This window comes from Camelus ferus, chromosome 15 (assembly GCF_009834535.1).
Source record: "Camelus ferus isolate YT-003-E chromosome 15, BCGSAC_Cfer_1.0, whole genome shotgun sequence".
Classification (NCBI taxonomy): Eukaryota; Metazoa; Chordata; class Mammalia; order Artiodactyla; family Camelidae; genus Camelus; species Camelus ferus.
The window spans coordinates 51,350,119-51,372,055 of record NC_045710.1 but is presented as its reverse complement, the minus strand read 5'-3'; the positions used below and the strand labels follow the sequence as shown (position 1 = coordinate 51,372,055).

The 21,937-nt window shown below is 50.7% G+C and overlaps 1 protein-coding gene across 1 annotated transcript in view; it reads left to right on the top strand.

Moving 5' to 3' along the window:
* Positions 1–21,305, top strand: part of ADD2 (adducin 2) — a 95,949-nt gene extending 74,644 nt beyond the window's left edge. Inside the window, 7 exon segments of the mRNA XM_032497765.1 lie at positions 1,984–2,241; positions 3,280–3,399; positions 4,662–4,751; positions 6,674–6,821; positions 8,115–8,218; positions 8,220–8,241; positions 14,798–21,305. Coding sequence (XP_032353656.1) covers positions 1,984–2,241; positions 3,280–3,399; positions 4,662–4,751; positions 6,674–6,821; positions 8,115–8,218; positions 8,220–8,241; positions 14,798–15,105 — 1,050 coding nt within the window. The 3' untranslated portion in view covers positions 15,106–21,305.
* Positions 21,306–21,937: the final 632 nt, after the last annotated feature.

The window sequence follows — 21,937 nt, the reverse complement described above, 5'->3', positions numbered from 1 at the left end:
TAATGAAAGAAAATAGTCCTAGTTGCAAATGCAGAAAAGTCATGAAACTTTAAGCAGAACCCATTTAAAGAAAACTGTAAAACTTTACCAAGAAACATCAGAGAAAACGTGAGATCAGTGAAGAGCTATAATTTATTCTTGGCTACGGAAACTTCCATAGGGGAAAGAGGTCACCTATCCAAAATAATCAATAAACTCAACATCGTTTCCTCAAAAGTGAGGGAAGGCATAAGGACTCAGCAAAATGTTCTTCCAGGTGAAATTCAGTAGTGGATAGGAAAATCCTATAAAAAGAAGAGCAATTAGGGATGCTTTTTCCACCACATGGCAAAGTGTGATAAGGCTTGAGTAACTAAATAGAGAAGCACTAGTCCAGGATGGACAGGCAGATCCATGCTACAGCCTAGAGAATCCAGAAATAGATCCCAAATACATGAGAATTTAACACAGGACAAACAGGCCTCTTACAAATCAGCGGGAAAATATACACTACTAGCCCTTTGGGAACTAAAACTAAAGCTGAATACTTCCTTATTCCTCTCAACAAAATAAATTCCTGATGTGTCAAAAAATTTAAACAAAAAAAGTAAATTCATATAGGTATTAAAAAACATAGATTGATATTTTTGATGCTCTTCTGTTGGGAAAGATCTTGTCAAGCATGACAGGAAAGTCAGAAATCATGATAACAAATATTGACAGACTGTGATTACATTAAAATTCAAAATATGCGTTTTTATAAACTGCTCTACCCACCATGAACAAAGCTATAAGATAAACTATGGAGGGAAATATTTACAACATCTGTGACAGTCAAAAGATTAATATCCTTAGTGTAAAAGGAGATATTACGAATCAATATGAAAAACATAAACACAATAGAGAACCTAGTTTACAAAGGGAGAGATTCAACTGGCCATTAAATGTAATTAGAAATATCTAATCTTACTAGTAATCCAAAAAAGAATTAAACAATTATAACTATGTGAGGTACTGGATGTTAACTAGACTCGTGATGATCATTTCACGATACATACAACTATCGAATCACTATGTTGTGCATTTGAAACTAATGTACTGTTACATGTCAGTTGTATCTCAGGTTTTTAAAAAGCTGCTTATGTGACACAGTCCTATTTATATACTGTAATATATATATATTATATATTGTATAATTATAAATTACATATGTATGTATGCTTAGAAAGATGACTGGAAGGATTTTCAGTGGTTGTATCTGGGATGCAATTTTGCATAAAACCCACTTTTTCCTTATGTTTTTTCATATTGCTTATTTTTCTACATGGCTCCGTACTTTCTAATCAGAAAAAAATGTCTTAATACCACTTTAATTTAAAAAAAGGTAACAGGCAGAGCCGAGAATTGTTCCAGTAGCTGCCAGGATTCCTGAGTGTTCACTCTCACTGAGCAGCAGTCCGCCTTTGGGGGACATGGTCTTGCTTAGGAGACAGGGATGTTCTTGAGTCAGTTTAGGGGGGTTCCAAGAGGAAATAGTCAGAAGCTTCAAAGTCAAGGAAGGCAAGGCTGACTGTTAGAATCAGCTGGGGAGCTTCCTAAAATCCTGTAGCCCAGACTGCACCACTGTCCAGTGAAAAGGGCAACTCCAAGATGGGCCCAGGCGTCCGCACTTTTAAAGCTCCAGCGAGATTCCGATGTGGGGCCAGGGTTGACACCTACCGGACCAGACAAAAGGTTGGAGGTCTGTCTGGTCCACAGGGGTCTGGAGACTTTCTCATCCCCGATCAGAGGGCTTGTTGGGGTGGGGGAGAGGAGGGATGGAGGGATGAAGACAGGGAACAATTCTGAGATAAACCAGGGGTGCGGCAAGGGCTGGGTTTTATTATGGGGACTTTGGGTTAAACTGAGTCCTTCAGATGGAAGCGGGTGAAGTGTTGGGTGGGCGAGCAGGCACATACTGACCATTTTCCCCACCAAACGCAGTTCTCTTTTTGTCCTTTTTAGGGTTACAGAACAGGCTACACCTACCGCTACCCCTTTGTTCAAGAGAAAACCAAACACAAGAGCGAAGTGGAGATTCCAGCCACGGTCACAGCCTTCGTGTTCGAGGAGGATGGTGCCCCAGTGCCCGCGCTGCGGCAGCACGCCCAGAAGCAGCAGAAGGAGAAGACCCGCTGGCTCAACACGCCCAACACCTACCTGCGGGTCAACGTGGCCGACGAGGTCCAGAGGAGCATGGGCAGCCCCCGGCCCAAGACCACAGTAAGGAGGGCAGAGGGGCCCCCGCTGGGGAGGTCAGGCTGGAGGGAGAGTGTCCGGCACCTGTGTGGCTAAGCAGCTTTAAAAGGAGAATGGAACCAACCTCCCCTGAGCCTGCATTAGCAGTCTCCCCTTAGGACTCCCCACTGGGTGTCTGGGAGCAGCTGCTCGTTCCTGCAGAGCAGACCACCTGCTTTTGCACCTCTATGCTGAGTTTGGGGTCCAGAGGGTGGCTGGACCAGGTGATTCCCAGCAGCATGAAAATTTTCTCCTCTATCCAGAAGGGGCTTCTGGGATGTTCAAAGGATGGATATTGAGCATTTGAATTGTCCCTCTGATGCAAAACCAGGGAGTGGGTGAATGATACCTGTTTCTGTTACGTTGTCATCTTCCTTTAGAGCCCTCTCTCATAGAGGGGTGCTTGCTTTAGACATTAGATGTGTCTTACAGACCTGCCCACAAATTGAGTTTTTATGAATTTTTTGCTCTTTTCCTCCCTCCCACATACACACACTCTGACTCTTAATTTGATTTTCACTGATAAAGTAGCTGGCAGCCAAATAGAATAGCTCTTCATTAAAAAAGAGAGGAAGAAAGAAAGAAAAAGAAAGGAAGGAAGGAAGGAAGAAAAGAAAGAAAGGGAGAAAGAAAGAAAGAAAAGGGAGAGAAAGAAAGAAAGGGAGGAAGAAAGAAAGAAAGGGAGAAAGAAATTAAAGACAAGAAAATGAAGCCTTGCAAATTAACATCCACAAGTCATCTAATACTAAAAATGCAAGTGGCTGCCTGTCAAAGCTGGTCACCAAGGCTCTGTCCCTACTCTTAAGTACTCTTTATGGCCGTTGATCTGGGGGCCGCCTTTGGCTGCTGGGCCACTTGCTGCCCATCTCTGCTCGGGGAGACAGAGGTTAAAGAGGCCCAGGAGGTGGGAACCTGTATGTCTAGGCTTGCCGACCTTCTCAGTGGGCTGATCGGCCCAGATCTCATGGGGAGGACGGTGGGCCGTATGCCTTTGCCTCACCCACCGGCCTTGTGTGTGTTCAGTGGCTGAAGGCCGACGAGGTGGAGAAATCCAGCAGTGGCATGCCCATACGGATCGAAAACCCAAACCAATTTGTGCCTCTCTATACCGACCCCCAAGAAGTGCTGGACATGCGCAACAAGGTAAGGTGGTAGCTAATTACCCCGCCATCTCTCCTCCCTTGAGGGCGTGGGGAGGGGGATTCCCCGGGATGTGCCTGGCTTACCAACATCCCAGATGCCTCTGTGGGAAAGAATCTCCCATTTACTGGCCACACTCCAGGCCCTGTGCTAAGTGCTGTGCTTCTGTGGTCCTGTACAACCGAGAGGTGCTAGCTTGAGACATTAGATGTGTCTAAGAGACCTGCCCCCAAATTGCATAAAATTTTTACACATTTTATGCTATTTCCCTTCTGAGTTATTTTCAAGATTGCAAGATCCTTTAAATTTATTTCTCCACCTCTGCTTTACAGTGCACTCACTTATCTCTCTAATGTTACTTTAAAAACCTAAGTTGTCACAGACCACCTCCAATGGCTCAGATTCGCTCACAGAACAGCGTTTCGATGTGTGGTCCTCTGAAGGGCTTGCTTAAAATGCAGATCCCTGGGTCACCCACCCCTGGCCCTCCTCCCACTCCCACGGGACTTAGATTCAATGCGTGTGGAGTGGCCCCAGGAATCTGTAGTCTAAACAAATCCTGAGGGGCTTCATAAGAATATTAAAAATTTTTTTTAATTGAAGTATAGTCTATTTACAATGTTGTGTTAATTTCTGGTGTACAGCGTAGTGATTCAGTTACACATATATATACTCCTTTTCATATTCTTTTTCATTATAAGCCATCACAAAGTATTGAATGTAGTTCCCTGTGCTGTACAGTAGGACTTTGTTGTTTATCTATTTTATATATAGTAGTTAGTATCTGCTAATCCTGAGCCCCCAGTTTATCCCTCCCCACCCCCTTCCCCCAAGCTGTGGCCATAAGTTTGTTTTCTACATCTGTGAGTCTGTCTCTGTTTTGCAAATAAGTTCATTTGTGTCTTTTTTTCTTTTCTTTTTTTTTTTTTTAGATTCCACATGTAAGTGATAATCATATGGTATATTTCTTTCTCTTTCTGGCTTGCTTCATTTAGCATCTCCCTCAAAGATCTACTATGCCTCGTTTCACTCTTCACCTCTTCCCATGACCTTCTGGGAGTGAATGAGAATCTGGTGTTTGCATAAACTGCTCATTCACTCTGGAGCAGCCATGGAGATTGTCTCAGGGTGGATGGACTGAGTTAGAAACAGAGGCTCGCATACCACTGGGTGACCTTTTTAGTGTGCCCTGGGAATGCTCCCTCCCTAACTCCACACCCTGTCGTTGGACAGCTAGCTCACTGTCCCCCTCCCTTTGCACACAGATTCGAGAACAAAACCGACAGGACGTGAAGTCGGCAGGGCCTCAGTCCCAGCTGCTGGCGAGTGTCATCGCTGAGAAGAGCCGAAGCCCGGTACAGCAGACGCTGCCCCTGTCTGGAGGGGAAACGTGTTTGCCTCCTGAGTCTGCAGTGCCCGGGGCTGGGCAGCAGGACCCCTGAGTCCTCACGCCCGCCTTCCCCTGTGATCTTGGGCGCTGGTGCTCTTGCTGCAAAATGGATGCTGTGAGGACTGGGGACACTGATCATCCCCCGTGGGCACCAGGCAGGGGAAGAGCAGCCCAGCCCGCCCACGGGAGTGATGCCGACTTCCATGCTTTCCCCATGGAACTCCCCTCTGCCCTCTGTCAGGGTCGTGCAAAGTGGGATCACAGGAGTGCAGCTGGCCGCTCCCAGCGGCTCCAGGCCTGCCTCCCCTGAGCAATTCTGGCTTCTGCTCGTGGCATCATCCGTCCATAGCTCTGGGAAGATGCTCGCGTGCTCTCAGAGGGGAGATGTGTAGATAAGGACTGGTGCTCCCATAGGATGGCAAGGGGCACAGACCCACATTGATTTAGAAAATAAAAGCTTGTTGTTTTCATGTGTGAGATAGAACAGTGTTTATCTAGTGCTTAGCAGAAAGGGTGAAGGTCAGAAGTCTGGCTTGTGTCAGAAATCATCACTGCTTATTGCAAAGTATTCCTTAGCAGTAAGGAGCCGGGGAATACAGGAACCACCCCTCTCTGCAGCAAACAGGGGTGATGTCATGACTTCAGATTGCCTACAGCCAGCAAGGCGGCCCCTTAGGGGAAATGTGAAGGTTATGTCCTCACCTCCACCCCACCTCAGCTCAGCCAAGAAGAGGAACATCAAATGTGCCATAGGGTCAAGGATAGAAATACCCCATAATAGTGGAGACAGATGAGAGTTCAATCCAGTGAGCAAAATTAATGAAAACCCTGCCATTTATACCGAGTGCTCTCCTCGGAGCCCCTCTTCTTGGGATTCTGGTCTTGGACTCTCTTTTGAATCCCATGATTCCTTAAGACAGGCCTGGTGCTGCCCCTCTTTTGGAAGGAGCCCATGGGCCCATCATCAGAAGACCTGAGGGGCCAGGGAAAGGTGGCCCGGAGTGCGAGGTGTGGGCCAGCTGCCCAGGCTCACCTCCCCGGGGGCTCACGTTCTTTGTCTCCTCCTTGGCTTCCAAGCACTGCCTTCTCAAAGGCCAAGATGAGGATGCTGAATTAGGAAAAAGCGCTGTAGAGTCTGAACTTTAGTCCCCCGGCTTGAGCTAGAGGGGTCAAAGGATTCCTGAAGCTTACACGAGGCCCAGCTGGTGAGCCCCTCAGAGCCAGGGGATCCACAAAGGTGGTGAAACACAGTGATTTTGCCAGTGACCCTGCAGGGACCTGCAGTACAGGTCGGGTGAAGATCCAAGATTTAGGACCTTGGCCTCCTTATAATTTATGACTGTGTGTGAAACAGGACTAACAGTTTGGACTGAGAACGCCAAAGCCACTGTGTGTTTGGCATGTGACTTACTGCTGTGTGCTGCGGCTTGTGCTGCTGGTGGGGAATCGGGAGTGAGGGGTGGGGCAGGTGGGGGGGTGTGCCTGGCATGAGCTGGCTGAGCCCACACTTTGCTTGCTGGGTTTTGGCTGACTGTGGGCCGCCGGCTGTATTTGCCTAGTGATGGCTTACGAGTGTCCACAGAAGAGATTGCAATAAAGGCGTGTCTTCCTTCTGCTTGGGAGCATCCTTTGGTTTTATTTCCAGGGTTAGAGGGAGGACCCCCTGCATTCGTCTAGGCAGTTGCAAAGAATCTGGGTCTAGCAGTGAGGCAGCCATGGGAAGGCATGAACAACCCCCACCCCGAGGTCCTGAGCTGTTTCCAAGGAGCTGCATGCCACTGCTGTCCCTAGCAAGACCACGGGCAGCCACATGAGTGTGAAGGAAACTCGGGCCTGGGCCCCTACCGCGGCGTTCAGAGAGCAACACACTCTGTGGTTGACTTTCAGTCTACAGAGAGCCAGCTGATGTCCCAGGGCCAGGCGGACACCAAAGACGAGTCAGAGGAGACGGTGCCCAACCCCTTCAGCCAACTCACTGACCAGGAGCTGGAGGAGTACAAAAAAGAGGTGGAGAGGAAGAAGCTGGAACTTGACGGTAAATAATGTGGGGGCACCAGGTGCTTCAGGACCTCCCAGGATGGAGGGAGGGCTCTGGGTGGCCGGAGCCCTCCCTGCTCGCCAGTAGCCCTGGGCCCCATCCCTTCCTGCCTGCCTGGGCCCTGGCCTTGTCTTGCTTTCATTTTCAATCTTCATTTGCTTCTCTCGCTCTCTGTCTCTTCTGTGTCATGCCCTCAACTTGACCTTCCTGCTTCATCACTAAATAGATTCTTTTTGAGCATAATGCTGTTAACCCCAAGAACGCCCCTCATCGGCTCATGCCTGACAGTTAATGTGGCGCCACCGTGACCCCCCGACCCTCTCCCCTGGGTAGAAGGAGTTAATCTATGTGGGGTGCTTGGAATAGTGCCTGGAAATCTGGCTTAGGTCGGTGAACATCAGACAAATGTTAGCTATAATAGTAGGATCATTATAATAATGATAATTATTATTAATGACCGATCAGATTTGGCATAAGCCTCTTAGCCTGGCAATCAGAACTCCGGTCAGGCCCATCCCTCCAAGCTGGCTCCCAGATAGTCAGGCTGCTGGTAGCTTGTTCATGCCTTTGTCCTTTTCTGTTATAGTTGCCCTTCTTGGCTTGCCTGATTGAACGTATCTACACTCCAGGCTCCGTCACAAACCCCTGTCTCTGTCCCCTACGTTGAGCTGTCTCTTCTCTTTGCTTTAAGTCTGGGGATCTGAGACACAGAATCAGCTCTTGGTTTGGTCCGCCAGGCAAGGCTTCCATTCCTTCAGGGCAGATCCGCCTTCCAAGCCCCCAGCCCCCAACCCCCACCGCCCGCCCAGAGTCAGCCCTTCTCCCAGGCACAAAGCAGGCACTAGACAAACCCTCCCTGACTTGCTTGGAGTTCTCAGGTCTCAGCTGAAAAAAAAGTAGATAGAAAAATACCGTGCTATTTTTCTCTGGAGATTGTTTGGGCTGAACATGTAAATGAGATAAATAATAAATGAGCAACATGCGAACAAATTGTGGGCGGGAATTCTGCAGTCTTGCCGTCCACATCAGGGGTACCATATTCCAACGACGAATTTGCTTTGATGGAAGAAACAATACATGACTCTCACTCCGCCCATTTGCCTTCCCCAGGATGTAGCAGAAATTAAAAAAGAAAAAAAGTTAGGGGAAGCAGCTAACTCCAGTCGGGAGAAATGAGGATGAAGTAGGAGAAAGCCACTGTTTCAAAGCGCTCTCTCTCTCTCTCTCTCTCTCTCTGCCCATCTCTCCTCTGCTCCACCTCTGTCCTGAGGCAGTTTTCTGTGTTTGCAGGAGAGAAAGAACCCACCGCAGAGGAGCCTGGCTCACCTGTAAAGTCTGCACCTGCTTCTCCAGCTCAGAGTCCAGCCAAGTCCGAGACGAAGAGCCCCAGCGGTCTCTCCCTCCAAGTCTTTGGATGGTGAGTGGAGCTGAGCAGCTGGGAGGGAGGAGGCTGAGACGGGTCTGCGTGCAAGGCGGGCAGGTGCGCACACCGCAGGGCCCCCGCCTTTCAACAGATGTTGCCTTCCTCCCAGAAACTCTTTCCCCTCTGCTATTTCTGGGGAACCTGATATAGGGGTTGTCAGCTTTTAGCTTGTTCCCTTCACAAGTTGTGGCAATACACCTTACGGTTTACGCCCGGTCTAGCAAGGCTGCGTAAGTTAGTGAGTGGCCCACGGTCTCCTCATCTCTCACTCAGACCAGTTTGGCTGATGGGCTTTTCTTAGAAGCACCAGCCCAGTGCTCAGACTTTCATGTGCACAGGGATCACCTAGGGATCTTGTTAAAATGAAGGTGCCGGAGGTCTGGGGTGGGACCTGAGTCCCGGCATTTCCAGCGAGCCCCCAGGCTGAGGCTGAAGACGTCCTTCTCAACCTTGTCTGCATGCTGGAATCACCTGCGGGGCTCAACGTGCCTGACACCTGCCTGGGTCCCACCCCCACAGTGGTTCTGAGTTGAGTGGTCTGGGGGTGAGGGCCGGGAAGAGCAGCTTAGAGTTTTAAGATCTCTACAGGTGAATCTCATGTGTAGCCCAGGTTGAAAACCACTTCCTTAGACACTAGATTAGAAAACTGAGTCCTAAGCCCAATTCAGCTGCTGATTTTAGAAAATCAGACCATCTCTATGCCTCAGTTTCCTTGTCTGTCAAATGGGGCTACTAAGATTTTCCCTTTTTAAGATTCTATAAGAGAAGTTGTAGATGATAACATACTTGAAAAGGGTAAAAGCATGGTTTAAATGTAAGATTGAATTACGGTTACGATTAGTAATATACATATGGTGGATAATATTATAGTCCATACCTCCTAGATCATGAAACTGTCTTTACTGAGCCCTTGGAATCACTCTGGGGCATGAACACTGCCCCCCTGGGTTCCCCGGAGCCCTCGCCAAGGAAGGCTGTACCCTATGCAGAGAGTACAGATAGATGGCCTGACAGAACCATCCCCCTCCTGGTTAGAATGGCCGGACACGTGGATGCTGCTAGACCCCACACCCCCTGAGCTCCCTCCGTAGGTGAATTGCCGCCTTGAGCACAGGCCCAGCGTTGCCAGGGGAAACCCATCTGCTTGAGGCCAGAGCCCCGAGTGGGTGTCCCATGACTGTGTTCATTGTTGTCAGCCTGTCTCCACAACGTCTTCCTTTCTCTTCCCATTTGTGCCTTCACCAAAGGAGTTTCCTCTGATTCTGAATACTTGTCTCTGTAGTGAGTATAGAGAGGCCGTTTACTAATTCACCCCAACACTCGCAATGCAGGGAGGGAGGACTTTTTCAAAGGACATATGTTGCTCCCTAATTTTTTCTTTTGCAACTCACAGCTCTGCCTTCAGGAGGTTTCCTGACTATAAAATTCATGACCAATTCCACACGTGCTGTGCATGGACTAGGCATCGCTCTAGGATAGACACACACAGGATGCACTCTTACACAGACTCCCATCCTCACACAAGCCACACCACCCACAAGCAACAAGCCCCCCCAGTGAGTGGGCAGTGGGACCAGCTGCTGGGTGCTCCCTGTGGTGGAGTGTTTATGGCTCTCAGGAGTCTATCTACGTCCCTGTACCTAATGCATGGGCCCCTCCAAGGAGCCCATGACCTCCTCTAGAGTTGTGGGCCAGAGCCTGAATGGCCTTGGGGAACCACCGCCTTATCGAGATGCATCAAGCACCTGGCCTGAACTGCCGTCTGCAGCATCCTGACACCAACTGCAGGAAGACAGTCCCGCTGGAGAGGAGGCTCGTAGCAGCAGTGGGACAAAGGGTGGCAATTCCACTGCAGCTCTTGGGAGCCCCTGGGAGCGATCCTCTGTGATTCAGTGGGGCAGAGGGTGGAGGGGGGCATGGGAGGGGCGAGATAACTGCTTCCCCACCCCCGCCGCCCGACACCGTTCCCACGGCAGCTGGGTTCCGCTTCTCTCTGGTCCAAGTCGACGCTCTGTGGAGCAACACATCCTGGTTGAGTTGTTGGGAAAGACTTCCTGTAACACAGACAGAGCTTGGAAGCATGGACCGCCTTGGAGCAGACCCCGCCTGATAAAGCACCGCTGGTAGCTGTCTGGGGTGGCCGCTCCTCGGGGCAACAGGGCTGACCCTCCGAGCAGCATCTGCACTTCCACATTTAGCTCACCCCTCAGATCAGAAATGGCTTTTTCACCATTTGTCACCATGCTCTCAAAGCCTCTTGTGTTAAGTCACCTCAGTGTCTCTCCCGATCTGTGTCCCTGACTCCGACCCCATCAGCCTCTCTGAAGAGTCTTTCAAAGTCTCTTCCCTCACATCTGGCCAACTCTGGCGTCACCTTGTCTTTGACCAGCTCTTGACTGTCCCACCCTAGCTGCTGACTTCATCCCCCAGAGACCCCTGAGGAGCACTGGCTATGCCTGCAAAGAAATAGCCCTGCATGTGACTGTCAGAAGGTCGGCTGTTGCTTACTGATTTAGCCATCTCAGATAAGTTGCTTAAAACACCACAGAATGGGGGACTGACACAAACCCTTGCCTTTCCTAACTCACAGCATTTTTATCAAGATAAAATGAGCTAATAAGTATAAAAGAAACTTGTAATGTGCTTATATAAATTAGTTCTCATTCTGTCCTGTGTTCTCGGGATTGTGAGAGAGAACATCCCACCTGCTGTTTTAATCCACTAAGTTTTGGGGGCTGTTTGTTACGCAGCCATAGGTAATTATTAAATCCTAGTGCATAATAAGAACTGGCTTGATGGAAATTAGTTCTCCTGTGGGTTGACTTGGCTCAGCTGGATTGTTCTTCTGCTCCGCTGATGTGAGCTAGGGCTGCAGTCATCTGGGTGCCTGACTAAACTAGGACTTCCCAGATGATGCGCTCATAGGTCAGGTGCCTTGGCAGCTGGAAGGCTGGGCTCAGATGGGACAATGGAATGGCTGTGTCTCTTTGTCTGTCTGTTTGTCTGTCTCTGTCTCTATCCACATGATTCTAGATCCTTTCCATGTGGCCTCTCCATCTGTGTCTCCATCAAGGTAGTTGGACACCATACATGGTGGTTTAGGGCTCCCCAAACTACAGAAGCAGAAGTTGCTAGGTCTTCTTAATTTTCCTGCCTGAGGCTGGCTCAGTGGCACTTCCTCTGCATCCTGTTGGTTCCTCTGAGCCACAGGGCCAGCCCTGTGGGAAGGGACCACACCCAAGTGTAGGCTCCTAAAAAGAAAAAAAGAGAGAGAGAGAGAATGACACATGCAAGGATAAAACCAACATATTGGTAGCGGGTTTAGAGAAGGGCAAGTCCATTGTCAATGTCAAGAGAGGCTTGAACCAGACCTTGGGGAGGTGTATGCTTAGACTGGACAGATAAGAGTAGAGTGGGTGGTCCAGGAAGGGGGCGTTCCTGGAAGTGGACCTTGAGGACTGCAAGGCAAGTATTTGGAGGCAGAGAAGGAGTAGTGAAGAATCCAGTCAGGTGAGGTAGAGGACCCAAACAAGCTCGGCGTCTCCCCAACTGAAGCACCCCTATTCCTCCTCCAGCCTCTGCAAGCCTTTCAGTCCTTTGTCTCCCAGGTCCACAAGGATGTGGAAATGGACCCTGGCCACGTTCAGTCTTGCCCCAAACCACCCATTCTCCCTGTCTCCTCTCCCCTTCCCCCTGCTTCCACTGTCCTTGGTGTCTTTGGCCACCATCCTCGGACAGAGCTTCTGCTTTTCCAGCCTACTGCCCTACATCTATCTCCTACTCCCAGAATTCCAAGTGCCCCATCTAAGAGAGAAAGCTGGTGGTCCTTAGGGGATGGTGGACGGTGAGTTTCCATCTGCCCTGTAGCTCCTGGATCCCTTCCCAGCCTGGTCTTCTAATAGCTGAAGACCACATAATTCTGACCTTAACTGTCCTGGGCTGTTAACAGAAGAGGGATCTGAGCTCTCAGAGCTGATCCTTGATACTTTCCTAGGGTCCAATAAGGATTTATTTCTAGAGCCCTGTCCTGCTGCCCCTCCTCTTGGCCAACCACACCCTCCAGTGGCCTCTGTCCCCTCCAGCTGAGGGAGTGGGGACCTCAGTTTGGAACCTGACTCCAGGGTCCCTGATGCCTCCCTGCCCCACTTTCCATTTGCTGCTGCTCCCCCAAACAAGTCACAGCATGGCAGCTCTCTGAGATGCTGACGGTGCGCTTGGGGTGGCTTCATTTTCTGGATGGTGAGAAGAACCCTGGGTGTGCTCTCCTAAACCAACACACAGATGGGGCCGCGGCCGTGGGTGAGGCTGAGAGCAGGGCGGGTGTGGGTGGAAGATGCTGTTGGGGTGAGGGTACCCATCACCACCAGGGCAGGAAATGGCAGCGGGACAGAAAGGGGGAGCCCTCTAATCCAAAATCATGTTCATGGAGCTGGAAGGCAGATAACAAAGTCATCTGAGAGGGTGAGGCTTGAGAAACACGTCCTCATGGGTCATTCAAGTGAGGGTCTGCATTGAGTTGCACGGTCATGGGAGTTACAGGAGCCCAGGAGGAGGAGAGTGGGGACAGGGGACAAAGGCCAGCTGTTTGTTTACCGTCTGGGTCCAGTTCAGCATAGAAGGCTCCGGCTGGGACAGACAAGAAGAGATATAAGGTACGGTGTTGGCTTGGTTAGAATAAAACCGTTCACACATTGATTTGTTCGCTCATGCATTCAGCCATTCATGGTTTCCACAAACATTATCTCCTATAAGCCAGTTACATAAATAATTAGACAGTCTTGTCTAATTTATTTCAGTTTTGAGGAGGGAGATAGGCAGAAAAAGGAAGCGTGATTGTTTTACAGCTGCTATGATGGAAATTTATACAGTCGGGGCAGAAGGAGAAGGAGTGACAAATTCTACCTGGAAGCCGGGATGCGATCGGGAAAGACTTTCAGGGAGGGTTAGCACTCAAGTTGACTCACTGTGTGGAGTGAAGATTGGGGACACGGAGAAGAGAGAGGAGGGCCTTCCAGACGGAGGGGAACAGACTGTGATGGCAAGGAGGGGACCCGGGACCAGAGGGGTCATGAGGTGGAAGAGCAGGAGAAGAGAGGAGAGTGGTCAGGGAGAAGGTCGTGTCTGGGCTGGCCTCCTGCGTTGGAGAGCATTGCCAGTGATGACCGTGGGAATGCAAGAGGGGAGGGGAGGGGAGGGCAGTCAAGGGCGTTAGAGAACTTGGTAGCTGGATGGTGGCTGGATGCAGGCCAGGCAGTAGGAAGGCTGGGAGCTGGGGGCCAAGGTCTCTGGTACTCAGGGACAGTCCTCAGGAGCCATCTAGGGGAGGACTTTGACTTGCGCAGAGAATTTCAGAAGTTACAAAAGACCTCATTATAAGAGCCTGCCCAGATAGTCAAACTAGCCCATTCTGTTGTCCCCAGATTTACCCATCTGTCCCATCTTCCATGGAGCCGTACATTTCTCTGGTCTTTACCCCAACAAGAACCCCAGCCTTTTCCTAACATGTATGTGTGTGTGTGTGTGTGTGTGTGTGTGTGTTTTTTTGCCCCACTCCTTCTGTAAGTGACACCGGTCACACCGTCCCCCAGTACCCGCACTCCCTCCTAGCAGAAGGGGTCAGGGTTCCTCTCTGTGACCTGATACCCCTCACACTCACACACGCTCCGCTCAGTTTCACACAGTACAGAGAACGCTAAGCTGGGATGTCTGGGGGCTGAGGTCTGCCCACTTTGTTTTACCCAGTTTTCATATCTGTAAAACCATCTGTAAAACTAGCCGATCTCTACATCCCTTTCACTTCTCAGAGTCTATGGTTTTATAATTTTCCCTCTGCCCTCCCTGCCCGGGCATTTCGGTGCTTGCATGGAAGCGGAGTAGCGGGCGGTGGAGGGGAGAAAGGGTGGCGGGGAGGGTTTCGTTTCTGGCCTGATTGAACAGGGTGGCAAACTGAACAGGTTCCCTGCTGCTAGAATGAGCCAGTCAGGCCTCTTCCCCTTGTGGTTAATCCTTACATCTTGGAAACGCAGGTCCACGCCCCTCGGGGAGCTCCCTCCTCCCTTGGCCGGCCTCAGATACTCTCCATTGTTCCAAAAGCTCCTCATTGGTGTAGGAAACGAAATGGGTGTGAAAACATGTCATTTCCATATTTTTACTGGTGAGACTGAACCAGTTACAACAATTCTCAGGCACCTCACCTGAGTTGGGCGTGATGCCCCCCCCATAGCGTCTCTGTAGCCTGCTCCCTCATTCCATGCCTAGGAAAGCTCTCAGTCGGTCCTCGCTGGGTGATGCCACGTTTGCACATTGTTACCTGCTCACATTTGTAGACAAGAGCCCAGAGTCACTAACCTGCCAACGGGCTGTTTGCCGGGCAGGCCCTGTGGAAGGAGGTGAACAGAACCCCCTCCCCCTCCCCCTTACAACCTCAGCATCCCCTCCCACTGCTCAGGACTGACTTTATAGAATTGCCTAGAAATGGGTCTGTTAGCTCCAGGCAGAAGCTCTCGCTTGAATGAGATCTCATGGGTCCTGTCTTTGGATCTTTTTCTAGAAGACATGAAGAAGACGGAGACAAGCCCAGCCCCCGCGGAGCCCGACACCACGCAGCCAGAAGGAGTGGTGGTCAACGGGCGGGAGGACGAGCCCACGGCAGAGGAGATCCTCAGCAAGGGCCTGAGCCAGATGACCACCAGCGCCGACACGGACGTCGAGACCTCGAAGGACAAAACCGAGTCAGTCACCAGTGGCCCCATGTCCCCGGAGGGCTCGCCTTCCAAGTCTCCCTCGAAGAAGAAGAAGAAATTCCGAACCCCATCCTTCCTGAAGAAGAGCAAAAAGAAGGAGAAAGTGGAGTCCTGATTCGTGGCCCCCTTGGGCTCCCGTCCGCATCCTCCCCCTCCCCTCTCCCCTTCTCCCATCTCCGTCCCTGGAAGCCCGGGGCCAAGGAGGGGTCGAATAGGACCCCCGATCACACTCTGACGGGAAACTTAGAGATCGCCCGACCAACCCCTCGTTTTACGGTTGCCCCACAGAAACCAGGTGACTTTCCCCAGGTCACACAGCTAGCGAGTGGCAGAGCCGGCACTGGAATTCAGGTCCAGCGCTCTTTCCACGACACAACACTGCCTAGTTGTGGGCCGCCTTTGTGAGGATGCTGCCCCCGATCTGAGCCCAGGGCGAGGGGCCAGCATCGGCCACAAACTCTCACCGGTTCAGACCAAATCAGACAGGTCAAGGCTTCCCAAGCAAGGTCCTTTTCCTTGCCGGAACCCAACCTCCTGCTGACAGAGCGATCACTACATTTAGAAATCTCTCTTCTCTTTTCCATGGGGTGACTGCCCCGCTGCTCACAGTAACCAAACTGACCTGTCCCGTCCCCTCCACCAGAAGTTAATTCTTGTTCCTAAGGGCTGATTGCTTAGCTTGTGCTCCCCCAACCACTAACCCTGAGCTTTCTTCGTGGAACCTCTAGAATGAAGAGTCGTAGGGAGTCGGCAGGTGCAAGGGCAAAGCAAGTCAGCCGTAGGGTAGGAGACGGTTTAATCAATCTAAGAAGCCAGGAACTGGACCCATTCGAATTGTGCAGCTCAGGCGCTTCAAAACTAAAACCAAATTTAGCTTAGAAAAAAGGTGTCTCATGCTCAGGGCCGAAATTTGAGGGAAGTTTCGATCCTCTGTTGGCTTTGGGTTGTACAGGAGGGTCAGAACAGTACAGGATGTGCTCAGCCTTTCTAGGGTTGCCTGACACTCGGAGCAACGTGGCTGTCCCTGTCGTCCTCAAGTGTGGCATCAGGGCTCCCCTGGCCTTCCCTCAAACCTAGAAGCCCTGGCCCACAGACTGGAACTGGCATCTTACCCTAGGCCCCTAGACCCTTGGCCTCCTCTGGGTTCTGACTCAGTCAGTCTGGGTCCAGCAGGGGAGAATGAGATGGGCCCTGCAGAAACAATTGTCCTGGACCAGCTATCAGAGGAATGCTCGGGTGTCCCCAGCCCTGTCGCCCTCTGTCCATCCCGGGGCCTGTCATAGCCCCAGATGTAGTTTTAAAACGCCATCACTATCTTTTCATACTCTTCCCTGGGGCCTTGATTCCTGAGCATCACTGGCTCCTAGAAAGTAGACAATCCGTTCCCTTTAAAGCACAGTGTCTTCAAAGAGTATTTTCCCTTTCTGTCCTGATTTTTGTAAAACTATTTTTGAAAGTTCTTAATCACAGTTTTCCATCTTTGAGCACTTACCCCCCCCCCCCACACACACACACTGTGCAGGCTTCACAAGCATTATTCCTTTAACCCTCGAGGTAATTCTGTGATGTGGGTCAGATTATTCCTATCTTATGGGTGAGGGTACTGAGCCCCCAAAGGATAACTGACTTGTTCCAGTGACTTGGCTAGAAAGCTCCAGAGCTTAGATTTGAGCCCAGGTGGGTCTGAGTCCAGAGTCTTGGCTCTTATCAGCTGTGATGATCAGAAAACTTTAATCCCCAGGGGCGGCTGTTTTAGTCCAGGACCTGTTTCTGTGACGGCTCCACTGCATCGTGTGAGCACTGGAAGTGGAGGGAGGAAGCTACCCGCATTCTGCCTCGTCAGGTGAATGTGGCCTGTGGCAGGGCCAGTGGGGACGTCTGACAGGAGAGGTGAGAGCCTTCAGCCTGCAGGGGCAGGAGACACCACCCACAGTTGGGCTATCTCTTGAGAAGGAAGGAGACTGACACCTGACTAAGGAAAAGCCAGTGCTGTGTGTGCAGCGGAATTCTACCCAGATCCCTCTCTCCGCTCCGCTTCTGACTGAGTCACGTCTTGGGCTGGGCCACCCAATGGTCAGGGGCACCGAGGGCTCAGAGAAGTCTGTGATACGGCAAATGCCTTTCAAAGCCAATCCTTTGATGCCTTCTTAAAGAAATCAATTTCACGTTCATTCATCGATCCCAATATTTGTTAAGCATCCAGTAAGCACTACGCTGCCATTAAAAGAAAAGGGTCATTGTGATGAGAAAAATCAGCGGCAGGCAATGCGAAGAGAAGGGTGGAGCAGACAACCATGGAGGCAGCTTTTTGGGTTTGAGTGGTTGCAGCTCAGAGACGGTGTTGATTGGCGCTTTGCTTTCTGCCAATAATTCTCTTTACTCCTTTTCCAACAAGGAGGCCACACTTAGGTGAACACGCTGGAGCCTTGCAGGAGTTTATGCCTTGGGTCCACCTTACATCCATCCATTTGTTCATTCCTTACTCATTTAAAAACCAAGCATGAACTTGGGTTGTGCCTCACTCCTGAAGGCAGGACGCAGTCCCTGCCTGGAGGAAGTTTATCGGAGGCACGAGGACGCGTTACACAATGGACAAGGGTGCGGAGGAGGCATAAGGAAGCAGTGATTTACTGTCTTCCAGGCCAGAGAAACCTTCCTGAAGGGAGTGATGGATGAGTTTGGTTTTCAAAACAAAGAGGAATTTTCCAGGACAAGAGGATTAGCAGGACATTGGTGATGAGGGAAGAGCATGTGTGAAGACAATGAAGCGTGAACAGCCAGGACGCATCCGCTGAGTATTTCAGTGCCTCCTGGGCAGAATGTGCGAGGCAGGGGGATGGGCGGGGCTGGGTCATAAAGTTGTAGAAAGTGCGAAGGAGCTAGATTTGATCACATACAGGGTTTGGAGCTGCGGAGGGCTTGCGACCAGGGTAGATCACAATCGGGTTGCATTTTAGAGGAACTCTTTTGGTGGCTGAGTGGAGGGGACGGCGCTGGAGGCACGAGAGGTCTTGCGACCAGGCTGTTCCGCAACGTGAATCGTGGTTGGTGATCTGCCTTCTGCTGCATTTTCCTTTGTAGCAAATAGTGAGCCTTCCAGCACAGAATTCATTCCCTTAAAATTCTCTGGATGAGGCATCTTAGGAGAGATTTTCAACCGAGAGAGGGGACTATTCAAGGATCTAATGCATAGTGCAGTTTATGGTTCTATTTGTCTTGGTGGAGAGTTGCAGGGAGAGCTGTCCTGGCGAGTCATCCTGCCCGTGTCTCATCCCAGTGTCCCAGCAGGACGTAGCAGGCGTGTCTCCAGGCTCGAGGCTATGCGCTGAGCGCTGCTGAGGCAGAGGAGACGTCCCACCAAGACCGCGGGCTCTGAGGGTGCGAGGAAGGGACAGCCTTTGACTAAAAGTTGGCTAGTATCTGTCTGGAGGAAATGTATATATGGAGAGCTCAGAATTGTGAGGCCACCAGATGGTTTCTAGTAAAGTTTGAATACGCCACAGAAAAGGGAGGAGAAGATGTGGACGAATCTGCCGGTTGCAGATGCTGAGATGAATGGAGAGGTTTCTGAGCCTGTTTCCCTGGGAAGACGGGCCGGGGTAGGAGTGAGGAGGCAGAGGGAGCGATGGTTACGGACAGACAAGCTTGGATCCAGTGACTCCACGCACCGGCGGCGGGCATCCAGCAGTGATGCGTGAGAACCATCCACACCATGTGACCTTTCCTCCAACTTTGCAAAACGCGCCACCAAGAGACAACCCCCAGCCCGGATCCGGGCTCCCTGAGAGCCTCCTGGCCTGCATGTGACCCAGGTCACTGTCCGACTTCAGGCAGGTTATACACAGATGAAAACGACCTTCCTGAACACTGCTGTAAGATTTTCCTTACGTCTTCCTCTGCAGACAAATTCTTTTTAAAGTTCTTAGGGGGGTTTGGATGAGATGCCTGGACCAGGAAGAACCCCACTGGAAAGCATCTGGTTATGTCTGCGGGGCCTGGAATCCTGCTCCCTGCCTAGTTCTGTGTCACTCACTCCTGAATGTGGCATTCAGATATCACTCTGCACTGTCATCACAGAGGGCCACTGCTCTCGTCAACACAGGAAGAAGGGCAAGGAGACCACTTCTTTGGTGGCTGTGGATTTGAGAGGACCATTCGCCCAACAGCACAAGCCACTCCTAGAAGATGAGAAGGAAGTTTGGGTTTCTCCACTGAGGTATGCATAGAGCTGGAGGTACACAGAGCCTCCTCCCCTCGGCCTCTGCGCCATCTTTTGCACAAGTGTGAATTTTATGTTCTAGATCCAGGCAGGAGTATTCGCTTTTTGACGCTTGCACAGATGAGAAAACGTACAGCCTTCCTCGGGGTGCTCATGCGGGGCAACCTCAGTCCCCGGGGCGGCTGGTCTCCTGAGCTGCAGTTGCCCCTCTGAGCGTAGAGGAAGGAGGTCTCCTTATGTCTCACCACTTGAGCCGAAGCAAACTCTCTAAGATGGTAACATTCTAAGAGGCTGAGAGGAAATGAGGGAGGGGATAAATCTAGACTTTCCACGCCCCCCCCCCCAGATAGGACAGGGCACCCCTCGATTCCAAACCTGACGGGATATCATATTGCCACTGCTCCACATTATTCTGAAAGGGATCCTTTAAGACGAGGAGTCAGAGGCCCCACTGGCTAATGAAATATACCCGTTGGTTAGTTACCTGTGGGCAGTTCCACTGGGGCCGCAATATGCACATGCGCAGTACACAGGAGTGATGATTCCCGAGCGCTGCCTAAGCCAACTGTCCGCTTGGAGGTGGCGTGCTTTTTGCCAGAGCTGAGGGCACACGCGTACAGCCCTGTCACCGATGCCCACCCAAGCCCCTGGAGCCTCTCACAGTGAGAAGCCACGCCACCCCGGAATCAATGTGAGGATTTCAGGCGCAGTGTCCCTCTCGCGTGGAGAATGTGTCTTTCATCATTTTTATATAGACAGGCTTCCCTTTTTAGGAATGATTTGGAAGAATCTCCAGGTGGGGGTTTTCTTAAAAATACAGAAGCAGAGGTTTGCGTTGGTCTGTATGTAGGAGCTACCAGGTTTTGTCAAACTGATGTCTAGCGCACTTTTGCCTTCAGGACTGCCCCCAAAGTTGGGTCATCATTATGAGAAACGGGGGCCTGAAGTTGGATGAGAAATGGTCACCATTACTGACACGGGGAGGGACTCGGGTGTCGCTGGAATGGGGCCTGTTGTGGGACAGTGCTGGAGCTTTCCCACGGATTCTCTCACCCACCGCTTCCAAGCAGCAGGATGAGGCCCACTGTGATGTGGACAGTCCCCTCTCGGGAAGTAAAGAAAACATTGTGAGGGCTTTGGGGGCGGTAGGGGACTAGCCCAGAAAAACCTAAACTCTTCTCCCTGCCAGTAGATCATCTCGTGTAATTTTTAGAAGCTCAAAGTCCTGATCTTTTTTAAAGTGAATCAGGAGGAAGACAGTTACACCAAGGGCCGAGGGGCCCCATTTCAATACATCAAAGGCCTTATAAATTGGGAATGTATTGGGGGACCCCATCCCCACATTTCAACTCCTCCCCACATTTCAACTCCACCCCACACCTATGGGCCCTTCATTGTGGGTGATTAATCTTCACAGGCTCTGCCCCACCTTTAAATTCCAGCCATCTGGACTACACTGCTGAGTCCCCACCTCCCCCAGGAAGAGGTGGGGCCGGGAGAAGAAACGGTCTGAGCCTGGCCACCTGGTGGGTGGCGCAGGGGTCTAGGTAGACTTGTGCAGTGCTCTCTGAAGCTGTGGATGGTTTCGGTGAAATGTCTTTGTCTGACAATCGTCTTCCCTTGTACATACATGATCTGTGTTGAGCTTTCCTTTGTATTGTGAAATTTCAAATAGGGGTTCCATGTAAATACTGTTTCTGCTACTGAAATGCCAGCCCCCTGGATTCATGCATCCTCCCTACAAATGGTTTTGCCTTTCTCTCTGCTAACACTTTTTGAGCCACTGATGTGCAGATTGATTAGTTTCTTGGGCTTTTATTTTGCAATTTTATATATATAGACACACACACATATATATATAATATATATATATATATATTTATGGGTTGGTTTTGTACAGTTTTCTGTTTGAATCTCTGAGCACCAAAGCTGCCCTTGGATTTTCAGGAGAACTTTCCAAAGCCACTTCCTGAGCCCCCTCCCGCCGCTGCTTTGGTGTCTGTGGTGCCGGGTGGTATCTCCGCCGTGGATTTCTGTATGTATGTGCTGTTATCTACCTGCAGATATTACCCTAGTAAACCTACCGTGCTTGGCTTCCCGGTGTGTGACCCATCTCTGTCGGCCACCTACTTCTTCCCGCCCCCACAGGGAGCAGAAGCCAGAGGAGGGCTCATCCCACTGCACGAGACACTCTTCTAGTGGACACCTCACACGCGGAAAGCTGGACATGTGAATCATTGCGTTCTGACTGGGGAGGGAGGTAACAATATGCTAGTTCCCTGGAAAGAGAAAGGCCATGTGGGTTTGCAAACAGCTCTGTGGAGGGAGATCAATTTCAGTAGGTGAGGATGGGGAGGGGGTTGCAGAAACAGACATGTGGGTGGTCCTGGCCTGGAAGCAGCAGGGACAGATTCACAGGCCAGAATGGTAAGAGATGTCAGGCCAGAATCAGGGGGCTGGGGAGAGCCAAGATGTCACTCCAAAGGGAGAAAGGGGAACAGAGACACCAGGGCAGTGAAGAAGAGGAAGAAAGTACCATTTTCTCCCCGACCCCCAGCTCATCTTTACTCAAATAAAGAGCCCAGTATTTGTCGGGTGTCCACACACATCGGTCAGGCGCTGTTTAAACATCTTGTATGTAGCATCTCAGTTAATCTCCATAAAACCAAGAGGGCGATCCTTTCATTACTTATTTTACAGATAAGGAAACAGGCTCAGAAACAAGGAA